Source organism: Hylobates moloch, unplaced genomic scaffold (assembly GCF_009828535.3).
Source record: "Hylobates moloch isolate HMO894 unplaced genomic scaffold, HMol_V3 SCAFFOLD_8, whole genome shotgun sequence".
Lineage (NCBI taxonomy): Eukaryota > Metazoa > Chordata > Mammalia > Primates > Hylobatidae > Hylobates > Hylobates moloch.
This window is the reverse complement of record NW_026652283.1, coordinates 78,128,484-78,153,311: the sequence shown is the minus strand read 5'-3', so window position 1 is coordinate 78,153,311 and position 24,828 is coordinate 78,128,484. Positions and strand designations below refer to the sequence as shown.

General features: G+C 41.0%; 1 protein-coding gene across 4 annotated transcripts in view; it reads left to right on the top strand.

The window, feature by feature from the left end:
• The window catches only part of DOCK3 (dedicator of cytokinesis 3), a 649,329-nt gene that overhangs the window by 537,245 nt on the left and 87,256 nt on the right, over positions 1-24,828 (top strand). For all 4 annotated transcript variants that reach the window (XM_032161429.2, XM_032161424.2, XM_058442283.1 and 1 more), the window contains exons 25-27: positions 3,494-3,621; positions 6,027-6,173; positions 8,533-8,631. In XM_032161429.2, the coding sequence (XP_032017320.1) occupies positions 3,494-3,621; positions 6,027-6,173; positions 8,533-8,631 (374 nt within the window). The remainder of the gene's footprint in view (positions 1-3,493; positions 3,622-6,026; positions 6,174-8,532; positions 8,632-24,828) is intronic.

The window sequence follows — 24,828 nt, the reverse complement described above, 5'->3', positions numbered from 1 at the left end:
AATAAGGATAAGCCAAGAAAATAAAAGAGGCCCTACAGATCACTTGAGGTCAGGAGTTCAAGACTAGCCTGGCAAACAGGGTGAAACCCTATCTCTACTGAAAATACAAAAAATTAGCCAGGCGTGGTGGCGGGCACCTGTAATCCCAGCTACTCAGGAGGCTGAGGCAGGAGAATTGCTCGAACCCAGGAGGTGGAGGTGGCAGTAAGCCAAGATCATGCCATTGTACTCCAGCCTGGGCAACAGAGGGAGACTGTCTCAGAAAAAAAAAAAAAAAAAAAGAGGCCCTGAAAGGGGGCCCTGAGGACCCTGTGCTTTCTTGTTTCCTTGCCATACCATTCGATACCTTTTCCAGTTTTTGGAGAACCAACAAGGATTAGAGAGAGAAATGGACAGGGAGCTCTTTATGCTCCCCAAGGGGTCAGGACAATCTAATATATTAGCAGCCTAGTCTGTCTTTCACGAAGAACTTCCGGTTTTATTCCTGAAGCCACATCATATGTGATCAAGTTCTGCCTTGCAGGGACAACCAAATGCTCAATGGCCAAATATTAAGATCAGTGTGAGCCTGATTCTTTAAGAATAATATCACTGTGGTAGGATAAACTTCTGAGGCACAGAAATAAATCCAAAACACCAGCAAAACAATTATTAGAATTTTTATAATTTTTAGTGGTTAATTTTTTAGGTTTGACTTTTTTTTTTTTTTTTGAGACGGAGTCTCGCTCTGTTGCCCAGGCTAGAGTCCAGTGGCATGATCTCAGCTCATAGCAACCTCTACCTCCCAGATGCAAACAATTCTCCTGCCCCGGCCTCCCAAGTAGTTGGGACTACAGGCATGCACCACCATGCCTGGCTAATTTTTTTTTTTTTTTTTTGTATTTTTAGTAGAGACAGGGTTTCACCATATTGGCCAGGCTAGTCTCAAACTCCTGACCTCATGATCCGCCCGCCTCAGCCTCCCAAAGTGCTAGGATTACAGGTGTGAGACACCGCGCCCGGCCAGGTTTGACTTTTAAAGTATAAGAACAAAAATTTCTCAGCCCAGTGCTACACACATTTGTAATACTAAATAGATGTTCCCTTTGACTTAGCTCTGCCAGCGTATGACATTGCTAGTAGTAGTAAAGCTGCCACCAAGAAAGTCATCTTTTTTCCACCAGGAACTATTTATTCTGGTAAACGGTTGTCTCTTCTCCAGCTCCTATACTGAAGACTTTATTAATGGTTTGGGCACACTGTCACTGAAGGCCACTGTTCACACTTGAGCTTTGTGCACTGCTTAAAGAAAATGCTTTTGGCTGGGCACAGTGGCTCACGCCTGTAATCCCAGTACTTTGGAAGGCCGAGGCGGGTGGATCACGACATCAGGAGATTGAGACATCCTGGCCAACATGGTGAAACCCCGTCTCTACTAAAAATACAAAATTTAGCCAGGCATGGTGGTGGGCGCCTGTAGTCCCAGCTACTCAGGAGGCTGAGGCAAGAGAATGGCGTGAACCCAGGAGGCAGAATTTGCAGTGAGCTGAGATTGCGCCGCTGCACTCCAGCCTGGGCGACAGAGTGAGACTCTATCTCAAAAAAAAAAAAAAAGAAAGAAAATGCTTTCAAAATATGTGGGAAGGGGAACAGCAGACTGCTCTCACTGACATACTTTATTTCTAATATCTCTGCATGTACTTGCTGCTTCACACAAACACTTCAGAAAAATTTTCTTAATATTTATGTGGCCTTGGACTATGTAATTGGATTTTAGATGACAAACACCACCAAAATTTCATTTGCATCTCACTTTCATTGAATGCTTGTGTTGCAGCATCTTCCCTGAAGCAAAAGGTTCTTTACCAGTGATGTCCTTTAACCAGCACTGGTATTCACAAAGTATAAGTTTGGTCTCTTCTTCGGTAGGTTCTAGTAACTAACCACTGTTTTTTTTCTGTAAGCAGCTATTGGTTGTTACAAATACTAAGTATGTTGGTATTTTCATCTACACAGTGCAGTATCAACTTTTTTTATTCAAGCAGCCTTTTAAATCTAGACTAGCTAGTATTCTATTCTGTTTGAACATATTCTAAGCATTTGACAAGGCAGTGCCCAAATCTCTTATATGTCATGTAATTTTTCTTTGACTGAAAAAGATTTGCTGTCTGAATTTCATGTGTAACTCTTAACAAAGGACAGATATGAACAATAAATCCAAAGTGCCATGGCTTGTTTGTGTTACTGATAATCTGACTAAATCATGCTGGCCAGATATGATGGGACCTGCAGAGTCACACAATCACCGACTACATAGGAATACAGGGTGCCAGAAACACATTCACACTTGTATTTCACTTGTCTTCTAACCTCCCTTGTGAAGTAAATGTATTATAGAAGAGGCCCTTACACCCCATTCTACAGATGAGGAAAATAAAGCTCGTGAGAGGAGTCAATTTGCCTGAGGTCTCAGAACGAGTTAATAAGGGAGCTTGAAGTAGGACAGCCTTCCTGAATTTAGGATTCTAAATATAGTCAGATCCTGATGAAAGTGCTATTCGGTAACATTGGGAGAAATCATTTGAAGTGTTCAGTAGGATTGGTGATAGATGTTGGCTAATTATCAAAGTCTTGTGATAAGACAAAGGTCGTGCTTCAATTGTGTTCATTGCTGTGTACACACTGAGCAGCAATCTAACAAGCCTGTGGGGGAAAGGGAGCAGGCCTGTTGGCTGTGGCAAGGTAAACGCTCACAGGAGTGGAAGTGTCAGACTATCTACCTAGCCAGGGCATAAAGAGGGACAATCTATAATCCATTTCAAGCCTGCAAGTTCAGTCAGCATAGTTCATACTAAGTGTACCATTTAAGTGGAATTTTCGCTGTAAACTGTGCTTTTAATTTGGAGTCTGATCATTAAAGAGATTTCATTTGGGACCAGGTGTGGTGGCTTACACCTGTAATCTTAGCATTTGGGAAGGACAAGGAGGGAGGATCGCTTGAGCCCAGGAGTTCAAGACTAGCTGGGCAGCATAGTGAGACCTCATCTACAAAAAATGAAAAAGTTATCCGAGTGTGGTGTCATACACCTGTGGTCCCATCTGCGTGGGAGGCTGAGGTAGGAGGATTGCTCCAGCAATCCTAGAAAATTGAAGCTGCAGGGAGCCATGATCATGCCCCTGCATTCCAGCCTGGGTGACAGAATGAGACCCTGTTTCCAAAAAAAGATACTTCATTTGGAAGCAGACTGCTAACATTCATCCTGCACAAAATGTCATGGATGCTTGGTATTGAAATGAGAACAAAGGAAAGATGGAAGAATAATGTCACGTGATGGCTTATAATCTCCAGGCAGTGAGCTTTCAGGCCCTTGTAAGGTGAGGAGATTACCTTCACTTTTGCTCTAGTCTGAACCGCACCTGCTTTGAGAATAGCTAAGTCCCACAGTGCCACTGGCTTCCCGCAGTAGCTAGTTCTCCTCTAAAGTTTTCTTCACCTTTGTATTTTCTCTCCCAGAATCCCGCCGCATCCTGCTTCCTGTGGTTCTCCATCACATTCACCTTCACCTGAGGCAGCAGAAAGAGCTGCTAATTTGCTCAGGGATTCTTGGCAGCATCTTCTCCATCGTCAAGACCAGCTCTCTGGTAGTGGCCCCAGACCCACTCCACCCTGCTCAGCTCTTCCCTAGTCTTGTGTTACTTTAGCCAGAGGCAGACCAACAAAGATCACTTTGTGCACTTTTCAGTCACAGATGCTTTCATCAGTGACAGGAAGGTGCCCAAGTGAATGGAGGCCTGTGTGTTCCCAGCAGGTTTCTCAGTACAACACATTCTTGCTATTTTTAAAGGTTGCACTACCATAAATCTACCCAGAAATATAGTTATCTGTAGTACTACAAAGCCCAACTCTGTGTCATGCTGTTTCCATCAATAGGTTTTAATTCTGGATTCTTGGGAGTTTTCTGAGAATATTCAGGCATGAGCACAGGGAGGCAGATCCAGACTTGAGAGGTAGCTTGCTTATTCAGGCTCTTCTGTTAGCTTCCTGACAGCTTGATTCCACCCATATGGCGTTCCTATACAGTGCCAAATGAGGTCAGGGCATACGAGAGGTTAATGTTGCCCACCAGAGCTCTGAGCCTCAGAGGATGGTAGAATTGTGCTTTAGGGGTCGGGTTTCAACTGATATTGCTTTTACCCATTTTCTTTCCTCTTTACTTTTTCTTTTTAAAAGAAATTGGTGGTAGGAGGGGATGAACTGAGGTAGGGAAAGAGAGAAGGAAAGATATGAATTAGGCATGGGTGAGGGTAGGAATTTATTTTAATGATACTTATTTCATGTACTTTTGATCATAGAAGAAAGGCATATTACTTATAGAAAATTCAGAAACTATAGAAAAGCATAAAGAAAGAAATGTAGAACAAAAATGGATTTTTAAATTATACCATTTTATTAAGTTGCTAGAGAATAGAATTTCACATGCATTTAAAATGAAGGGCAGTTGCCAGGTGATAAGAATATACAAGGATAGACTATCCACACGGAGTGGGAGAGGCACCTAAAAAAAAAGAGTATATTTTGTTCGAGCAGGGGACAGGGACTCAATAGGATACTCTGATGTTCAAACTTAAAGTGCCATCTGGTGACAGGGGTCTAGCTTGGCAGAGAGTGACTATGATGGTGATAATGGCCCTATTATTTGATCTTGGCTCCAGGTAAGACTTGGCAGCTCTTCTTCCTACCAGGCCTCAGAGAAGCCACACCAAGCACATAAGATCTACTCGTAGCCCAAGGTTGTATTGAGGGGGTAGACAGCTTATTGCTAAAGGAAAGAGAGAAATTGAAGCAAAAAAAGAGGAGGAATGGAACACGAGTGGGAACCAGTAAAAACTTGGAGGTGATGGTTTGGTTGTGTTTGTAGGGCTAGAGTCAGTGCAATTAGTTGCTTATAACTACCCAAAGATACATCACTGGTAAGTGTTATGATTAATTCGACAGATAGGAAAGATGACTTTCGTCCCAAGAGCTGCTCAAATTCTTCATGTGGAATTGGGCAGAGTATAGTTAAAATGGATGGATGGGTAGAGGGACAATGAAATTGAAGCTCAATGAGAGCAGAGATATTATCTCTCTTGTTCACCTCTATATATTCAGGTTCTCAAACAGTGACTGGCACATGGTAAATGTTTAGTGAATGATAGATTGATGTATGGGTGAAGGATAGACACCAGGACCAGTAATAGTATAAACATCTTAGACAAGAGGCAACAGGAATCTCTTTGTGAGATAATTAAAATCATGCTACAGAATTTGAGATGAATGTGAGAGGTCTATAATAGGATAACAGACTCTTCCTAAATTAGGAAGTGGCCCTTAGTGAGGAGACATGCTCCATTGTTTTTGTGAGGTGGCCAGAGAAAGATGCACTGAGGCTGGAGTCCTTCAAATGGACCCAGTAACACGAGCAAGAGTGCTGAGGAGCTAGAAGTGGACCCAGGCATATCTAGGCAGCAGTCCTGGCTGGCAAAAATTGAGGGCACCCAAGGGGAAAACCCTGAGGAGAAAACAGGGTGCTCAGAAAGATGAGCTACTTCTGTGCATTAGTGCTGTGCACTAGTGAAGGTGCCACTGCCACACCCTGTGGTGTGAATTCGTCACCATTTCTCAAACTTTATCATTTCCGAAAGTGTCAGCAGAGTTTTGCCTTCTCCTGGCTATTCTAGGGAAATCAAAGAAAACATATAACTCAGGATCTTTGCTTCTGCCCTGTATATCAAAATTAATGTATCTGCTTGAGATTCAAAGTTGCAGGTGGTGTTGAGTTAGGGTAAGGCCCCAGCCACCATGCCTGGGCAGCAGTGGCAGTTGTGCCTCACCTTCTCTCAAAGCCATTGTCCTGTGTTCCTTGACACTGCATGTTGGTGAGACTGAGAGCTTGGTGTTGGGAATCCAGAAGACTACTGCTGATGTGGCTGACCTAGTAAGTGCTGCCAGCTGTACTTCAGCCTGGCTTGGTGCTAATGGTGTGCTCTCTTGCTGCTCGCTCCAGGAGGCAGATGTCATGGAGGAAGTAGAGATGATGGTGGAGAGCCTCCTGGACGTGCTCTTGCAGACTCTGCTCACCATCATGAGCAAATCGCACGCTCAGGAGGCGGTAAGAGGGCAGCGGTGCCCGCAGTGCACAGCCGAGATCACTGTTAGTAACTAACATCCAGGTTTTCTTGCCTTCTTTTCTAACCCGGGGCTTCTCCACAGTACTCCCCCTCCATCTTACCATCCCACCACCTTCATCTCAGCCTCCCCTCCTGCATGGTTGTCAGCATGCTGCCCTCTTCCCTTCTTGAGTCTGACTCTCCTCTCTACTCTGAAAGCTCTAGGTTCATATTCCCAGGACTCTTCTTTAGGGCAGATCTGGGGAATGTTTCTTGTCCTGTTTTCCTGCATACTTTGAGCCAAGTCATTTTCTATATTGTGGAATGAAGCAGGGATGTATGCAAGATGTAGTAAGAGGTTGAAGGTGAAAAACAGACTATTTCTTCTAGGAACCCCCTCATACAGGTTCTCCTAAATGATATACAGGACAGAATAATTTTCTCAGAATTGGCTTCTATCTACAAATTAGTTGCTTTTGTCCATTATGTTTGTATCTAAATTTTTAGCATTTGGAAAAATGTGATGAAGTAAATTTCACTGGTATTAGTGAATAATGATTTTTCTGTGATCTAATTAGAAGAGAAACAAACTGGGAAGTCTTCTCAGGAGGGGCAGAGAGACAATGCCTTGGGCCCCTCATGCACCCCAACTCCAGAGTAGACTTACTTCTCAGCCCTGAGGTGGGGACATGATAAACAGTTTTCGTGGAATCTTTCCATTGGCAGATGGGAGATTACAGTGATCTCTCTGAAGAAAACCCTCTGGAGCAAGCCAAGCTACAGCGTGCTAGGGAGAGCAGGGAGCACTCAGGGAGCAGGTATGTGTTCTGGAGCACTGGGGGAAAGAGTGTCTGCTCCTTTAGGAGCCTCTGTTGAAGGCACTCTCACTGTAAGTAAAAAACATATATATATATATGTACCCTGGCATTTCCTGGTAACCCAGCCTTCTAACCAACACTTACACAGTGCTTGCTGTGGGCCAGACCCTGCTTTAAGCACTTGTCCAATATTAGCTCATTTAGCAGTACTAAGGAAGTGATTCATTTTATGTAGATTATAATGAGGATGATAATAACTGTAATTTATTCAGTACCTTTCTACATAATGGACTTTATTCTTAAATGCTTTATGTACATTAACCCATCTGACCCTCATGACAAATTACCTATAGCTTATTATGCCCATTTTTCAGATAAAAATGAGGTTCATGAACATATATATTTTGCACACATGTATTTTTAATAATTTCAGGCCAGGCGCGGTGGCTTATGCCTATAATCCCAACACTTTGGGAGGCCGAGGCAGATGGATCATCTGAGGTCAGGAGTTTGAGACTAGCCTGGCCAGCATGGCGAAACCCTGTCTCTACTAAAAATACAAAAAAAAAAAAAAATTAGCCGGGCATGGTGGTGGGCGCCTGTAATCCCAGCTACTCAGGAGGCTGAGGCAGAAGAATCGCTTATACCTAGGAGGTGGAGGTTGCAGTGAGCCAAGATCATGCCATTGCACTCCAGACTGGGCAACAAGAGCGAAACTCCATCTCAGAAAACAACAATAATAGTAATTTCAGAGACCTAGAAAGGGTTTGAGAGACTAAAACCTGTTGTCACTTCCTCATGAGTTTATAAACTTTTGAAAATTGCCCAAGTGAAGTAAGTGTTCTCCCTCCCTTTTAAGGAGGCAACTAAGAGGAGGCCATGCTTGCCTGCCCCATGCCAAAAGTTGCTGTAAGATGGTTTTTGAAGTCCTTAAGGCAGGATTTTATTCCGTGTATCCCAGTTGGGACTTGAAGACATTTTGAACATTGATATTTCTCCTTTAATTTCTGCTTGTCTTAAAGCCCATAGCTTGTCCCCTCAAAAAGGTCAGTTTTAACTCCTCTGCCTTTCATACAGGCATATTGATCCACTGTGTTTTGTTTGCCCAGTCCAGTAACCCTGTGCAAATTCTAGGAGGTTCCAAAGAAGTCCTTGTAGAAGGGCTGCTCTAGCCCAGCAGGATCGGCAGAGTCCAAATTCTATCCAGAGGAGGTTAAGCTCTCCCCTGTTCCAAGTATCCTCTATAGACTTCAGTACAGTGCCTTCGCAGCAAAGGACTATTTAGCCAAAACTTTCCTAGGAAAAAAAGGGAGAATATTTGTCTCACTTTGCAGTACTACTTTATTATAGTTTGAGGTTTTTCAATAGCCCCATGCTGCAGAGGGCTTATTCCCCCGCCGCCAATCCCTCCGGGCTTTCCTTAGCAGAAAAGAAAGCTTTAGAGGGCTAGATTTGTCATCTTTCTTCCATGATCATTGGGGCCATCTCAGACCCTCCCTTCTCTCCTTGCCCTCTGTCGATTGGGGGAACACAGCCCTTGCAATTGGCCATGCTAAGTGTTTTTTTTTTGGTTGGTTGTCCCTAGGGCGAGTATGTGTCCTGCCTTCTCTCACTGCTCCGCCAGATGTGTGACACCCATTTCCAGCACCTCCTGGACAACTTCCAGAGCAAAGATGAACTCAAGGTAGGCAGTAGAACACCTTTCCTCTGGGAGAGGAAGTGTGCAGCCAGCACTCCCCGGGGGCTTTTTGCCTGTCAGGGGGATGAGTGCAAGTGACTAGCATTGCCATGGGTGTGGGATTCACCAGCCCTACTTTACAGCTGAGTGTTGGCCTCCAGAAGCTGAAAGCCAGCAGTGTCCTCACACAGCTGGACCCTGGTAACACTGCCAAGTTTTCCTTGACTATTAGTGGCCCTGTGATGATGTGCCTCTATTAGAGGCTATTCTGTCCCACCCTGGTTGTCGGAAAACCAGGACTCCTTCCTTTCTTAGTAACTTGGCAGTTACCCTTATTATTTTGTACCTGCAAATTAGGATTTGCTGTTTTAATACCTTTAATAATAATAATGGTGTCAATTTTTTTCATTTAAATATATTTGTGGAAGGTACCTTTAGAGAGCAAGGGTGTGCACTGCTCATTTGCTGCCAAACTCTGGGTCTGGAGCACTGAGGGGCTTATTTTTATCACAGATTGCTATACATACTTTAAAAAGCCAAAGCGTACTACCAAAGTTCATAATATAAAACACCTGTAGTCCTAGCTACTCTTGAGGCTAAAGTGAGAGGATCAATTGAGCCCAGAAATAATTTTTTTAAAAAATACAATGGTTTCCTGGCTCAGCCTGACTCATGTCCGGTTCCTACTCCACAAAGGCAGCCACTTTCAATTCTTTTGCTATTCTTCAGGAAGCTTCTACTACTATTTTTAGCTATTGTTATTATCTATTTTCCTCTTTCTATGGAAAATGAAAATGATTCTCCAGAATCATTTCTCTCTCACACACACATCCTTCCTCCCATTCTCCCAATGTAGTTTTCATATATTTTTGTTTGCATTGATTATATTGTTTATCTTTTCTTTATTACAGCTAAATAAGTACTGTGGTGAGCCAAGACTGTCCTGGGATTGTATTTCTTTTCTTGTAGAACAGTGATGTCCGGTCTTTTGGCTTCCCTAGGCCACATTGGAAGAAGAATTATCTTGGGCCACACATTAAATACACTAACACTAACGATAGCTGATAAGCTAAAATATATATATATCATAATATTTTAAGGAAGTTTACAAATCTGTGTTGGGCTGCATTCAAAGCCATCCTGGGCTGCATATGGCCCATGGGCCGTGGGTTAGACAAGCTTGTTGTCGAACTTATTGTTTTTATAAAAATTAATTGCGTCTTTTTTTATTTGCTTATGCTTTGTTTTGTTTTGGTCATCAAATCTGGTGAGGATTTCCCACTCTTGCTATCATCTTTCTAATATATCTCTTCTTCCAGCTTGCCTTATGGTCAAATCTATGAGATGTCAGGTCAATTTTTTTTCCTAGAGATTTGCTCCCCCACTGCTTTTATTTATTTCAGTCACTATCTTTTGTGTTGGAGACTCTCCTCCTGCAGACTTTCCTGTAGAGACTGCTGGATGATAGTGTGTATCTAAAAGTGAAGTCCTTTAGTGCTGATTACAAACTCTAGGTATAGGCAGGGCTTTCTCTAGCAGGCTTCCCTGTAGATGGCCAAAGAGAGCTGCCCTTTTGGTCAGAGCATTCCCTAATTCCTGTGTCTGGAGGACTTGGACTTGTTCATTCCCCAGAGAGGAGTCTTCCACTTCTCCTGTGTTGGGCACAGGAGTTCAATGTCGCAAAAGATCTACACTGAGACAAAGGATTCCTCAGCAAGGCTAGTTTACCTTCTGCAGAAAGGGTGCACTCGCTAGCAGTCCAGCCACAAGAGCATACACAACAAAGGAGACAGGGTCATTTATAACCTGACGCATCCACCCTACTGCTGTGTCTGGTTTCCATTGGCTGGAATGGGACCTCACATTCTATACCCGACCCAATTGGCTAGCAACTTAGAACTTCCCAAAAGAGGCAAAGGCAGAGGAGAACAAAGGAAGAGAGGAAGTAACTTGTGAAATGCTGAGAGAGGCAAAAACACTTCCAAATAAGGGAGAGGAATAGGCTATGACCTAATTAAGCTATAATTATACCATAAAATTCATACTTTTAAAGTGTACAATTTAATGCTTCTGATTATATCCATCTTAAAAAAACTCATCACAAATAGTGACATCAAGTTAGTAATTTAAGACTTCCAACCAGGTGCAGTGGCTCTCACCTGTAATCCCGACACTTTGGGAGGCCGAGGCAGGCAGAGGCAGATCACCTGATGTCGGGAGTTTGAGACCAGCCTGACCTGACCAACATAGAGAAACCCTGTCTCTACTAAAAATACAAAATTATACTGGTGTGGTGGTGCACGCCTATAATCCCAGCTACTCAGAAGGCTGAGGCAGGAGAACCGCCTGAACCTGGGAGGTGGAGGTTGCAGTGAGCCAAGATTGCACCATTGCACTCCAGCCTGGGCAACAAGAGCGAAACTCTGTCTCAAAAAAAAAAAAAAAAAAGGGAAAGAAAAACTTCCCACAAAGAAAAGCCCAGGACCAGATGCCTTAATTGGTGAATTCTAACAAATTTTTAAATAAGAATTAATATCAATCCTTTGCAAACTATCCCAAAAAGTAGAAGAGGACAGAACATTTACCTACTCATTTTATGAGGTCAGTAATAAATATTGTGATAAGAAACCTGGACAAAGACATCACAAGAAAAGCAAACTACAAACCAATACCCCTTATGAATATAAACACAAAAATGTCCAGCAAAATACCAGCAAACTGAATCCACCAACATAGTAAAAGAATTATATAACATGATCAAGTAGGATTTATCCCAGAAATGCAAGGTTGGCTTAACATGTGAAAATTGTCAAGGAATGACGTGAGCCACACAGAAAAATAGGAAGCTCCTGACTTTCCCTCTACCCACAGACACCAAATAAACATCTATTCATGAATCACTTCCCTCTGAGAGAAGGAGATCCATTGAAAGACTCTTACCCACCAGGAAACTGAGGAAACATCCACATTGAATGGGTAGGAAAAGCTGAGGGGCACACTCAGGCATAAACCCCACCCCGACACTGCACCATAAAATCAGGAAAGGAATCCTTAACATTTACCTGCTCACTGTGGAGAAGAGGGTTTGGACCTCAAATATACCACCCTAATTCTAAGATTTGCCGTGGTTTGGCTCCGGAGGGGAGGAAGTTTGACACATGTAAGTATCTCTAGATCACAGGGAAAAAGCAATTTTATATGGACACACAAGGACTTCCAGGGCTTTATCCTCTAGAAGCAGTGCAGAGAAAGGGCTCCAAAAATGCAGCTCCATGTGTCTCTCAGGAACAGACAAACTCTTTCAGTGGACATGTGGCAGTCTGGCTTCTTACTGACTTAGACTGGGGAGTTAAAGGAGCAGACAAGTAGTAGCTTGCTGCTAGCCTGAGCAGCAGATTGGCACTTCCTGAGCCTCCTCCCCCAGCTCACCCTAGTGATAATTTCAGACAAACTCCTCTCCTGGAAGGAGTTTGTCCACACATTGAGCATCCCAGCTTTTATAGCTTCTACCCGAGGGACTGCATCCTAAACCTCCCTGTTCTGGGAATAAAGGGGACTGGCATGCGTGTGTCCGTAGACTACATGAAAAGGTCGTGGTTTTGTATGGGCATGCAAGCACTTCTGGGGCTTTATCCTCCTGAAACAGTGCAGAGAAGGGGCTTAAAAACATAGTTCCTCTGTTTCTCCCTGGAAGGAATGTATGACTGCTTGGTGGTCTGGCTTCTAACTCACTTACATTCATGAGTTAAAGGGACAGGCAAGTATTGGCCCACCAGCAGCCTGAGAAGCAGATTGGTACTTCGCAGGCCTTCTCCCCTAGCTCATCCCAGGAACAATTGCAGGCCTATTAATCCCTCCTGGAAAGAATTGTCCACATATTGAGTACTCCAACTTTTACAGCTTCTACCCGAAGGACTGCATCCTAAACCTCCTAGCATTGGGAGCAAGGGAAGCTACATATATATGAGTCTGTCTAGACCTCAGGAAAAAAAATGCGGTTTTATATGAGCACATAAATACTTCCAGGGTCTTCATCTGCCAGGATCAGTGCAGAAAAGTGGCTTTAAAAACTCACCTCCCTGTTTCTCCCTGGAAGGGGTTTATGCCATGCATCAAGTACCCCAACTTTTTTTTTTGTTGTTGTTGAGACGGAGTCTCACTCTGTCGCCCAGGCTGGAGTGCAGTGGCGCAATCTCTGCTCACTGTAAGCTCCGCCTCCCGGGTTCATGCCATTCTCCTGCCTCAGCCTCTCTGAGTAGCTGGGACTACAGGCACCCGCCACCACGCTCGGCTAATTTTTTTTTTGTATTTTTAGTAGAGACAAGGTTTCACCGTGGTCTCGATCTCCTGACCTCGTGATCTGCCCGCCTCGGCCTCCCAAAGTGCTGGGATTACAAGCGTGAGCCACCGCGCCTGGCCCAAGTACCCCAACTTTTACAGTTACCTCCCGAAGGACTCCATCCTAAACCTCTTAGTTCTAGGAGCAGAAAGAACTAGGCATTTATTAATCTCCCTAGATCACAGAACGAAGAGATGGTTTTAAATGAGCACACAAACACTTCCAAGAGCTAATACCCCTTTGGAGTAGTGCAGAAAAGGGGCAGGAACATGCAGCTCCGATTTTTCTCTTTAGAAGGGTCTCATGGCACATAATTCCAGTGGCTGCTTTATGGCTTGGCTTATTTTGAACTTGTTTCAGGGAGCTAATGGAGCAAACAAACAATAACCATTTAGCAGCGTGAGCCAGAGCTCAGTACTTCATGAGCCTTTCCTTTGGCTTACCACAGTGATAAGTCCAAGTGTACCTATTCTTCCTGGAAGGCATTGGCCACACATTAAGTGCCACAACTTCTATAGCTCCCACCCAAGAGACTATCTCCTTAATAACCTAACCCTGGGAAAATGGGGCTTTGTATTCCTGAGTGGCCCTAGATCACAGAAAGCCAAGAGGTAGACATACAACGTTTGCAACAGATCCTCTTCCCCAGCTTAGTGCAGCAACAGTGGGATATAAATGCCCATGTTCAGCTTTACCATGAAGATGCAATGAACTGGAGCATGCATCCAACACTTTAATATTTGTAGCTACACAACAAGAGTCTGGCTCCTAAGTTACCAGTTTCAGAGTATGGAGAGGACATGGCACATCCTAAGCTCCAGGAGGCCACCCAAAACAGAGACAGCAGTCTGCACAAACACAAAGATGTGAGAGGCACCTTAGAATCTCTGGATCCATGGATTGGTGAGATCCTTCTACACAAGGCCAGTCTGACAAGATTGGGAGAAATAATTGTCTTATCTCATATGCAGAAATGAACCACAGAGCATCAAGGAAAATAAACAGGAGTATATTTCAAACAAAAGAATAAGATAAATCTCCAGAAACCAGCCCAAGTGCAGTGTAGATATGTGAACATCCAACAGGGAATTCAAAATAATGTTCATAAAGATGCTCACTGAGGTCAGGAGAGCAATGAAAGAATAAACTGAGAATTTCAACAAAGAAACAGAAAGTATACATAAGTACCAAACAAATCATAGAGCTGAAGAATACTCTAAACTGAAAATTTCAATAAAAGGATTCAGCAGCAGACTAGATCAAGCAGAAGAAAGGATTAGTGAAATCAAAAACAGGTCACTGAAAATTATATAATCTGAGGAACAAAAAGAAATTTTAAAAAGAGGGTAAGGCCGGGTGCGGTGCCTCACACCTGTAATCCCAGCGCTTTGGGAGGCCAAGGCGGGCAGATCATGAGGTCGGGAGTTTGAGACCAATCTAGCCAACATAGCGAAACCCCGTTTCTACTAAAAATAAAAAAAATTAGCTGGGTGTGGTGGCGGGCGCCTGTAATCCCAGCTACTTGGGAGGCTGAGGCAGGAGAATCGCTTGAACCCAGGAGGCAGAGGTTGCAGTGAGCCAAGATCATGCCATTGCACTCCAGCCCAGGCAGCAGTGCAAGACTCCATCTCAAATAAAAAAAGAGTTTAGTTTGAAAGTTCTAGCCAAAGCAATCAGGCAAGAGAAAGAAAACACATCCAAATAGGAAGAGAGGAAGTCAAACTATCTCTGTTTACAGATGTTATAATTCTTTACCTAGGAAACCCCATAACTTCTGCCCAAAAGTTCCTAGATCTGATAAACAACTTCAGCAAAGTTTCAGGATACAAAAATCGATGTAAAAAATCAGTAGCATTTTTATACACCAACAACATTCAAGCTGAGCCAAATCAAGAATGTAATTCCATTCACAATAGCCACAAAAAGAATAAAGTATCTAGGAATAAAACTAACCAGAGAGGTAAAAGATCTCTACAAGGAGAATTACAAAACTGCTAAAATAAATCAGAGATTACACAAACAAATGGAAAAACATTCCATCTTCATGGCTAGGAGGAATGAAGAATCAATATTGTTAAAATGACCATACAACTCAAAGCAATTTACACATTCATTGCTATTCCTATTAAGTTACCAATGACATTTCTCACAGAATTTAAAAAAAAAAAACTTTTTTTAATTGATATGGAATAAAAAAAGCCTGAATAGCCAAAGCAGTCCTAAGCAAAAGGAACAAAGCTGGAGGCATGACATTACCTGACTTCAAACTACACTACAAGGCTACAGTAACCAAAACAGCATGGTACGGATACAAAAAACAGACACATAGACCAAAGGAACCGAATACAGAGCCCAGAAATAAAGCTGCATACCTACAACAATCTTATTTACAACAAAGTTGACAAAAAGAAGCAATGGGGAAAAGACTTCCTATTCAACAAATGGTGCTGGGATAACTGGTTAGCCATATGCAGATTGAAACTGGACCCCTTCGTCACACCATATAAAAAAATTAACTCAAGATGAATTAAAGACTTAAATGTGAAACCTAAAATTATAAAAACTCTGGAAGATTTTCAAATAACTTAAAAAAGAACTACTTGGACATAGGCCCTGACAAAGATTTCATGACAAAGATACCAAAAGCAATTTGCAACAAAAGCAAAAATTGATGAATGTGATCTAATTAAAGAGCTTCTGCACAGAAAAACTCTCAACAGAATAACCAGGCAAGCCACAGAATGGGAGAAAATATTTGCAAACTATGCATCTGACAAAGGTCTGATAACTAGAATCTGTAAGGAACTTAAATTCACAAGCAAAAAAACAACTCTGTTAAAAAGTGGGCAAAAGACATGAACAGACACTTTTCAAAAGAGGACATACAGCAAACAAGCACATGAAAAACATCACTAATCACTGGAGAAATACAAATGAAAACCACAGCAAGATACTATCTGAGACCACTCAGAATAGCTGTTATTAAAAAGTCAAAAAAATAATGGGAAGCTGAGGCAGCAAGATCACTTGAGCCCAGGAATTCAAGACCAGCCTGGGCAACATAGCAAGACCCCATCTTGACAAAAAAAAATTAAAATTACCCAGACATGATGACATGTGCCTGTGGTCCAAGCTCTCTGGGAGGCTGAGGTAAGAAGATCACTTGGGCCCAGGAAATCAAGGCTGCAGCGAGCTGATTGTACCACATTTCTCCCACCTGGGTGACAGGACAAGACCCTGTCTCAAAATAGTAAAAATTAAAATTAAAAAATTAAAAGTCAAAAAATAACAAATGCTGGTGAGGTTGCAGAGAAGAGGGAACACTTATACACTGCTGGTGGGAATGTAAATTAGTCCAGCCATTATGGAAAGCAGTTTTGTGATTTCTCAATTTAAAAAAGAACTACCATTCAACCCAGCAATCCCATTACTGGATATATAACCAAAGGAAAATAAATAATTCTACCATAAAGACACATGCACATGTATGTGTTCATCACAGAACTATTCACAATAGCAAAGACATGGAATCAACCTAAATGCCCATCAGTGGTAGACTAGATAAAGAAAGTGTGGTACATATACACGTTGGAATACTACACAGCCATTTTAAAAGAATGAGATCATGTCCTTTGCAGCAACGTGGATGGAGCTGGAGGCCATTGTCCTAAGTGAACTAACACAGAAAATCAAATGCCACATGTTCTCACTTGTAAGTGGAAGCTAAACATTGAGTACCCATGGACATAAGAAGAGAACAACAGGCAGGCTCAGTGGCTCATGCCTGTAATCCCAGCACTTTGGGAGCCTGATGCAGGGGGATCATTTGTGGTCAGGAGTTCGAGACCAGCCTAGTCAACATGGTGAAACCCCGTCTCTACTAAAAATACAAAAATGAGTCAGGCATGGCGGCACATGCCTGTAATCCCAAGTACTCAGGAGGCTGAGGCAGGAGAATCACTTGAACCTAGGAGGCAGAGGTTGCAGTGAGCCAAGATCATAGCACTGCCCTCCAGCCTAGGTGACAAAGTGAGACTCCGTCTCAAAAAAAAAAAAAAAAATTAAGAGAACAACAGACATCAGGGCCTATCTAAGAGTGGAGGGTGGGAGGAGGGTGAGGATCAAAAAACTACCTATCAGGTACTATGCTTATTGCTGGGGCAATATAATAATCTGGACACCAAACCTCTATGATGCTTAATTTACCTATATAACACACCTGCACATGTACCCCTGAACCTAAAATAAAAGAAAGAAAAAAGTTAACATAAAGGCTTTTAAATACCTTTTACTCAGAGTAACAAGTGACAAAAACTCACTTAGAATGAGGGAGTAAATGACTAATGGCCTAGTTTTCCTGAAAATGAGTTTGAAAGAAAAGGAGCAGAGGAAATGGTCCAGAAGAAAGAAACTGAAAGCATGAAAGGCTGACTTCCTTGATAGCAGTATGCCTCTCTAACTGCAGATAAAGGCTACTCATAAGCCAACGGATAGTATTTTTTATTTCCTAAGCTGAAACAGCCTAGCCCAGGAGAGGTGTGTGTGTGTGTGTGTGTGTGTGTGTGTGTGCGCACATGTGTGTGTATTTAAAGTAAATGGGTGGAGGAAGTAAAGAGACAGAGGAAAGGGAGTAGCCTGGGGGAAGAGAGATGAGAGACTTGAGTATAAATGACTTAGGACAAGAGTGACAAAATAGAGAAACAGCTCTAGGTTATTTAAAAAAAGAATGTATATACCATATAATTCTACACAGCCATAAAAAAGAATGAGATTATGTTTTTTGCAGCAACATGGATGGAGCTAGAGGCCATTATCCTAAGCAAACTAATGCAGGAACAGAAAACCAAATGCTGCATGTTCTCATAAGTGGGAGCTATACATGGACACAAAGAAGGGAACCACAGACACTATGGCCTATTTGAAGGTGGAGGGTAGGAGGAGGGGAATTACAGAGTTTCTTTATGCAATCAAAGTTGTTATCAGCCTAAAATGCTATTCGTATAAGATGTTTTATGTAAGCCACTTGAGTTACTACTAAGCAAAAGCCTGTAATTAATATACAAAAGATAAAAGAATCAAAGCATACCACTAGACAGCCATCCAGCCACAAAGGAAGAAAGCAATACAGGAAGAAAAGAACAAAGGATCCACAAACAACCAGAAAACAATTAAAACAGCACTAGTAAATAAGTCCTTGCCCATCGGTAATTACTTTGAATGTAAATAGATTAAATTCTCCAATCAAAAGATGTAGAGTTCCTGAATGGATTTTTTTTTTAAAGACCCAACTATATGCTGCCTATAGTAGCCTCACTTCACCTTAAAGGACACTCATACACTGAAAGTGAAGGGATGAAAAAAGAAACTACCATCAGAGTGAACAGGCAACCTACAGAATGGGAGAACATTTTTGCAATCTACTCATCTGACAAAGGGCTAATATCCAGAATCTACAAAGAACTCAAACAAATTTACAAGAACAAAACAACCCCATCAAAAAGTGGGTGAAGGATATGAACAGACACTTCTCAAAAGAAGATATTTATGCAGCCAACAGACACACGAAAAAATGCTCATCGTCACTGGCCATCAGCGAAATGCAAATCAAAACCACAATGAGATATCATCTCACACAAGTTAGAATGGCGATCATTAAAAAGTCAGGAAACAACAGGTGCTGGAGAGGATGTGGAGAAATAGGAACACTTTTACACTGTTGGTGGGACTGTAAACTAGCTCAACCATTGTGGAAGACAGTGTGGCAATTCCTCAGGGATCTAGAACTAGAAATACCATTTGACCCAGCCATCCCATTACTGGGTATATACCCAAAGGATTATAAATCATGCTGCTATAAAGGTACATGCATGTGTATGTTTATTGTGGCACTACTCACAATAGCAAAGACTTGGAACCAACCCAAATGTCCAACAATGATAGACTGGATTAAGAAAATGTGGCACATATACACCATGGAATACTATGCTGCCATAAAAAATGATGAGTTCATGTCCTTTGTAGGGACATGGATGAAGCTGGAAACCATCATTCTCAGCAAACTGTCACAAGGACAAAAATCCAAACACCACATGTTCTCACTCATAGGTGGGAATTGAACAATGAGAACACTTGGACACAGGAAGGGGAACATCACACACTGGGGCCTGTTGTGGGGTGGGGGGAGAGGGGAGGGATAGCATTAGGAGATATACCTAATGTAAATGACGAGTTAATGGGTGCAGCACACCAACATGGCACATGTATACATATGTAACAAACCTGCATAAAATTTAAATACATATATATATATTTATATATACATATATATATATATTAAATATATAAAAAATTATCAAAGGAAAAAAAAATGCCTGTAATCCCAGCACTGTGGGAGGCCAAGGTAGGTGGATCACAAGGTCAGGAGTTCAAGACCAGCCTGGCCAAGATGTGAAACCCTGTCTCTACTAAAAATACAAAAATTAGCTAGGCGTGGTGGCAGGCACCTGTAATCCCAGGTACTTGGGAGGCTGAGGCAGAGAATTGCTTGAACCCAGGAGGTGGAGGTTGCAGTGAGCCAAGATCATGACACTGCACTCCAGCCTGGGCAACAAGAGTGAAACTCTATCTCAGAAATAAAAATAAAAATAACAAAAATAATAAATATCTAGAGATAAAAATGGAAATATATCAAATCTTACAGAATGCAGCAAAAGCAGCTCTGGGAGGGAAGTTTATAGCAATAAATGCCTACATCAAATAAGAAGCAAGATCTCAAATAAACAACCCAATGTCACATCTCAAGGAACTAGTAAAATAAGAAAAAACTAACCCTAAAGTTAACAGAAGGAAAGAAATAAGAAAGATCAGAGTAGAAGTAAATGAAATGGACACTAAAAAAAGAAAAAGAAAAGAAAAATCAACTAAACAACTTTATTTTCTGAAAAGCAAAACAAAATTGACACTTTTAGCTAGACTAGAAGAAGAGAGAAGAGTCAAGTCAGAAATGAAAGAGAAGACGTTACAACTGCCAACAGAAATATAAAGGATCGTAAGAGACTGCTACAAATAATTATATGCCAACAGATTGGACAACCTAGGAGAAAATGATAAATTCCTAGAAACATATATCTACTAAGACTTAATCATGAAGAGATTGGAAATCTGAACAGACTAATAACTAGTAAAAGAGCTTGAATCAGTAATTAAGAGTCTCCCGTCAAAGAAAAGCCCAGGACTAGATGGCTTCACAGTTGAATTCTGCCAAACATTTACAGACAAACTAATAATAATCCTTCCCAAACTTTTCTTAAAAATTGAAGAGGAGGGGATATTTCCAAACTCATTTCATGGGGCTAGCATTACCCTGATACTAAAGCCAGACAAAGACACTACAAGAAAAGGAAGCCATATAGGTCAGTAACATGGATTAATATAGATGCAAAAGTCCTCAACAAAAAACTAGCAAACTATATTCAACAGTACATTAAAAGGATTATTCACTGTGTTCAAGTGGGATTTATCACTGGAATACAAGGTTGGTTCATCATATTCAAATCAATAAATGTGATTCACCATATTAACAGAATGAAGGAGAAAAAATGATCATCTCAATAAATGCAGGCAAAGCATATAAAAAATTCTTCATTTCTTGATTTTAAAATTCCCAACAAATTACATATAGAAAGAATGTTCTTCACACAATAAATATATATGATAAGCCCATCATTAACTTCACACTCAACAGTGAAAAACTGAAAGCATTTTTTTTTTAAGATCAGGAACAAGACAAGGATGCCCACTCTGACTACTTCGGTTCAACACAATACTAAATACTTCTGTAATAAATACTTCTGTCCTAGCCAGAGCAGTTAGGCAAGAGAAAGAAATAAAAGGCATCCAAATAGGAAATGATGGAGTAGAATTGTCTCTGTTTGCCAATGATATGGTCATATATATAGAAAATTTCAAATACTCTACAAAAAAACCTGTTAGAACTGAAAAACAGATTCAGTAAAGTTGCAGGAGACAACACCTAATTAGTTGTGTTTCTATACAATAACAACAAACTGTCTAAAAAAGAAATTATGAAAACAAGCCAGGTGTGGTAGCTCACACTTGTAATCCCAGCATTTTGGGAGGCTGAGATGGGAGGATCACTTGAGCCCAGGAGTTTGAGACCAGCCTGGGCAACATAGTGAGACCTCCTCTCTACAAAAATAAGTTACAAAAACCATCCCATTTACAGTAGTATTTTTAAAAAACAAAATACTTAGGAGTTAAAATTTTTTTTTTCTTGAGACAGGGCCTCCCTCTGTCTCCCAGACTGGAGTGCAGTGGCACAATCTTGGCTTAGTGCAACCTCCACCTCCCAGGTTCTAGAGATTCTCCCACCTCAGCCTCCTGAGTAGCTGGGTTTACAGGTGCATGCCACCACACCCAGCTAATTTTTTTGTATTTTTTGATAGAGATGGGGTTTTACCATGTTGGCCAGGTTTCAGGGGTACATTTAACCAAGGAAATTAAAGATCTACGTGTATGCTGAAAACTATAAAATATTGATTAAGGAAATTAAAGATTACGCAAATAAATGGAGAGATATCTCATGTTTATAGATTGGAAGGATTAATATTGTTAACATGTTTATACTCCCTAAAGCAATCTACAGATTTGATGCAATCTCCATCAAAATTCCAATGTCATTCCTCACAGAAATAGAAAAAAAAAACAATCCTAAAATGTGTATGGAATCAAAAAAGACCCCAAATAGCCAAAGCAACGTTGACCAAAAAGAACAAAGCTGGAGGCATCACCCTACCATATTTCAAAGCATATTACAAAACTATAGTGATCAAAACACCATGGTATTGGCATAAAAACAGACACATTGATCAATAGAATAGGATAGTGAGCCCAGAAATAAACCCACACATCTACCATTAATTGATTTTTGACAAAGATGCCAAGAACACACAATGAAAAAAGGAGAGTCTTATTAATAAGTGTTGTTAGGAAAATTGGATAAACCACATATAGAAGAATGAAAGTAGACCTTTATCTCACCCCCCTATAAAAGAATCAACTGAAAATGGATTGAAGACCTGAAATGATAAAGCTACTAGAAGAAAACATAGGGGAAAACCTGTGACGTTGATGTAGGCAGGGATTTCTTGGATATGATCCCTAAAGCACTAGCAATGAAAATAAAAATAGAAAATGAGATTGCACCAAACTAAAAAGCTTCTTCGCAGTGAAGAAAACAATAGAATGAAGAGAACACCTACAGATTGGGAGAAAATATTTGCAAATTACATGTCAGATAAGGGACTAATATCCAAAATATACAAGGAACCTCAAGCTACTCAATAACAAGACTACAAATAACCCTATTTTTAAAATGGGCAAAGGACTTGAGTAGACATTTCTTAAAAGAAGACATCAGATATACGAAAAAATGCTCAACATTTCTAGTCATCAGTAAACACAAAATAAAACCACAGTGAGATATCATGTCACATTTGTTAGATAAGCTATAATCAAAAAGATGAAAGATAACTTGGTGAGGATATGGAGAAAAGGGAGCTCTTGTACACTATTAGTGAATTGTAAATACAGCCATTTTGGAAAACAGTATGAAGTTTTCTCAAACTAAAAATAGAATTACCGTATAATCCAACAATTCCACTTCTGGGTATATACCCAAAGGAATTAAAATCAGTATGTCAAAGAGATATGTACACTCCCATGTTCATTGCACTGTTATTCACAATAGCAGAGACATGGAAAAAACCTAAGTGTCTATCAGCAGATGAATAGATTTTTAACATGTGGTATATATACACAGGCAATACTATTCAGCCTTAAAAGAATTAGGAGAATTTGTCATTTCCAGCAACATGGATGAACCTGGAGGACATTATGTTAAGTGAAGTAAGCCAGGCACAGACAAATATCATATGATCTCACTTATGTGTAGAATCTAAAAAAATTGAACTCGAGGCTGGGCGCGGTAGCTCACGCCTGTAATCCCAGCACTTTGGGAGGCCAAGGCAGGCGGATCACGAGGTCAAGAGATAGAGACCACCCTGGCTAACATGGTGAAACCCAGCCTCTACTAAAAATACAAAAAATTAGCCAGGCGTGGTGGCAGGTGCCTGTAGTCCCAGCTACTCGGGAGGCTGAGGCAGGAAGATGGCGTGAACCTGGGAGGCAGAGCTTGCAGTGAGCCGAGATCGCGCCACTGCAGTCCAGCCTGGATGACAGAGAGAGACTCTATCTCAAAGAAAAAAAAAAAAATTGAACTCGAAAAGTAGATAGTAGAATGATGGTTACTAGAGGCTGGGGATGGGGGCAGTAGACAGAAAGGGGAGACGTTGGTCGGTGCAAAGTTTCAGTTCAGGTGTTCTGTTACACAGCATGGTGACTAGTTAATAATGGAGTATATATTTCAAAATAGCTAAGACAGTATTTTCAGTGTTCTCACCACAAAAAAAGTGATAAATACTGAGGTGATGGATATGCTAATTAGCCCGATTTGTTCATTCCACAATGTATACATGTATTGACACATCAGATTGTGTTTAATAATTATATATAATTGTTGTCAATTAAAATAAAAATTTTTAAAAAGAAAATCAGTGTAATACACCCTTAAATGGTATAAAGGACAAAACCACATGATCATCTCAGTGAATGTTGTCTTAGTCCATTTTGTGTTTCTATAAAGGAATACCTGAGGCTGATTATTTTATAAAGAAAAAGGGTTTATTTGGCTTACAATTCTAATATCTGAAAAAGTTTAAGATTGGGTCTCTGGCAAAGGCCTCAGGCTGCTTCCACTCATGGCAGAAGGTGAAGGAGAGCCAGTGTGTGCAGAGACATCATGGTGAGAGAAAGCAAGAAAGAGGGGGAAGGTGCCAGGCTGTCTTTAACAACCAGCTGTCATGGGAACTAATAGAGTGAGAGCTCACTTTTCCCCAAGGAAAGGCATTTATCTATTCTTCATGGATCCACCCCTATGGCCCAAACACCTCCCATTATGTTCTACCTCCAACATCGGGGATGAGATTTCAACATGAGGTTTTGAGGGGACATATCCAAACCATAGCAAATGTAGAAAAAGCATTAAAAAAAATCCGCCAACAATTTTGATATTTGTTTTGTAATAAAATCACTGAACAAACTAAAAATAGAAGCAAACTTCTTCAACCTTATAAAGGGCATCTATGAAAAACACACACCTAACATCATACTTCGTAACAAAAGATTAATTTCTTTCCCCTAAGATCAGGAACAAGGGCAAGATGTGTGCTCTAGCCATTTTCATTTATTATACTGGAGAGTCTAGCTGGGGCAATAAGGCATTGAGGGGTGGGGGTAACTCTTCAGATTAGAAAGGAAGAAGTGAAACTATCTCTATTCACAGATGACCTGATTCTTTTTTTTTAGGAGGTGAGGTCTCATTCTGTCATCCCGGCTGGAGTACAGTGGCATGATCATAGCTCACTGCAGCTTCAAACTCCTGGGCTCAAGTGATCCTTCTGCCTCAGCCTCCCAAGTAGCTGGAACTACAGGCACTCACAACTATGCCTGACTAACTTTTTAAATTTTTTTTTAAGAGATGGAGTCTCACTATGTTGCTCAAGCTAACTTGATTTTATATACAGAAAATTCTAAGGCATCCACAAGAAAATTATCAAAAGTTACAAACAAGTTCAAGATTTCAGGACGTAAGATCAATATCCAAAAATCTATAGTTCTATACACCAGCAATAAATGATTCAAAAAATGAAATTAAGAAAAAATCCCAGTTACAATATCATCAGAATGAATAAAAAAGAACTTCCAGCTGTATTTTTGCAGAGATT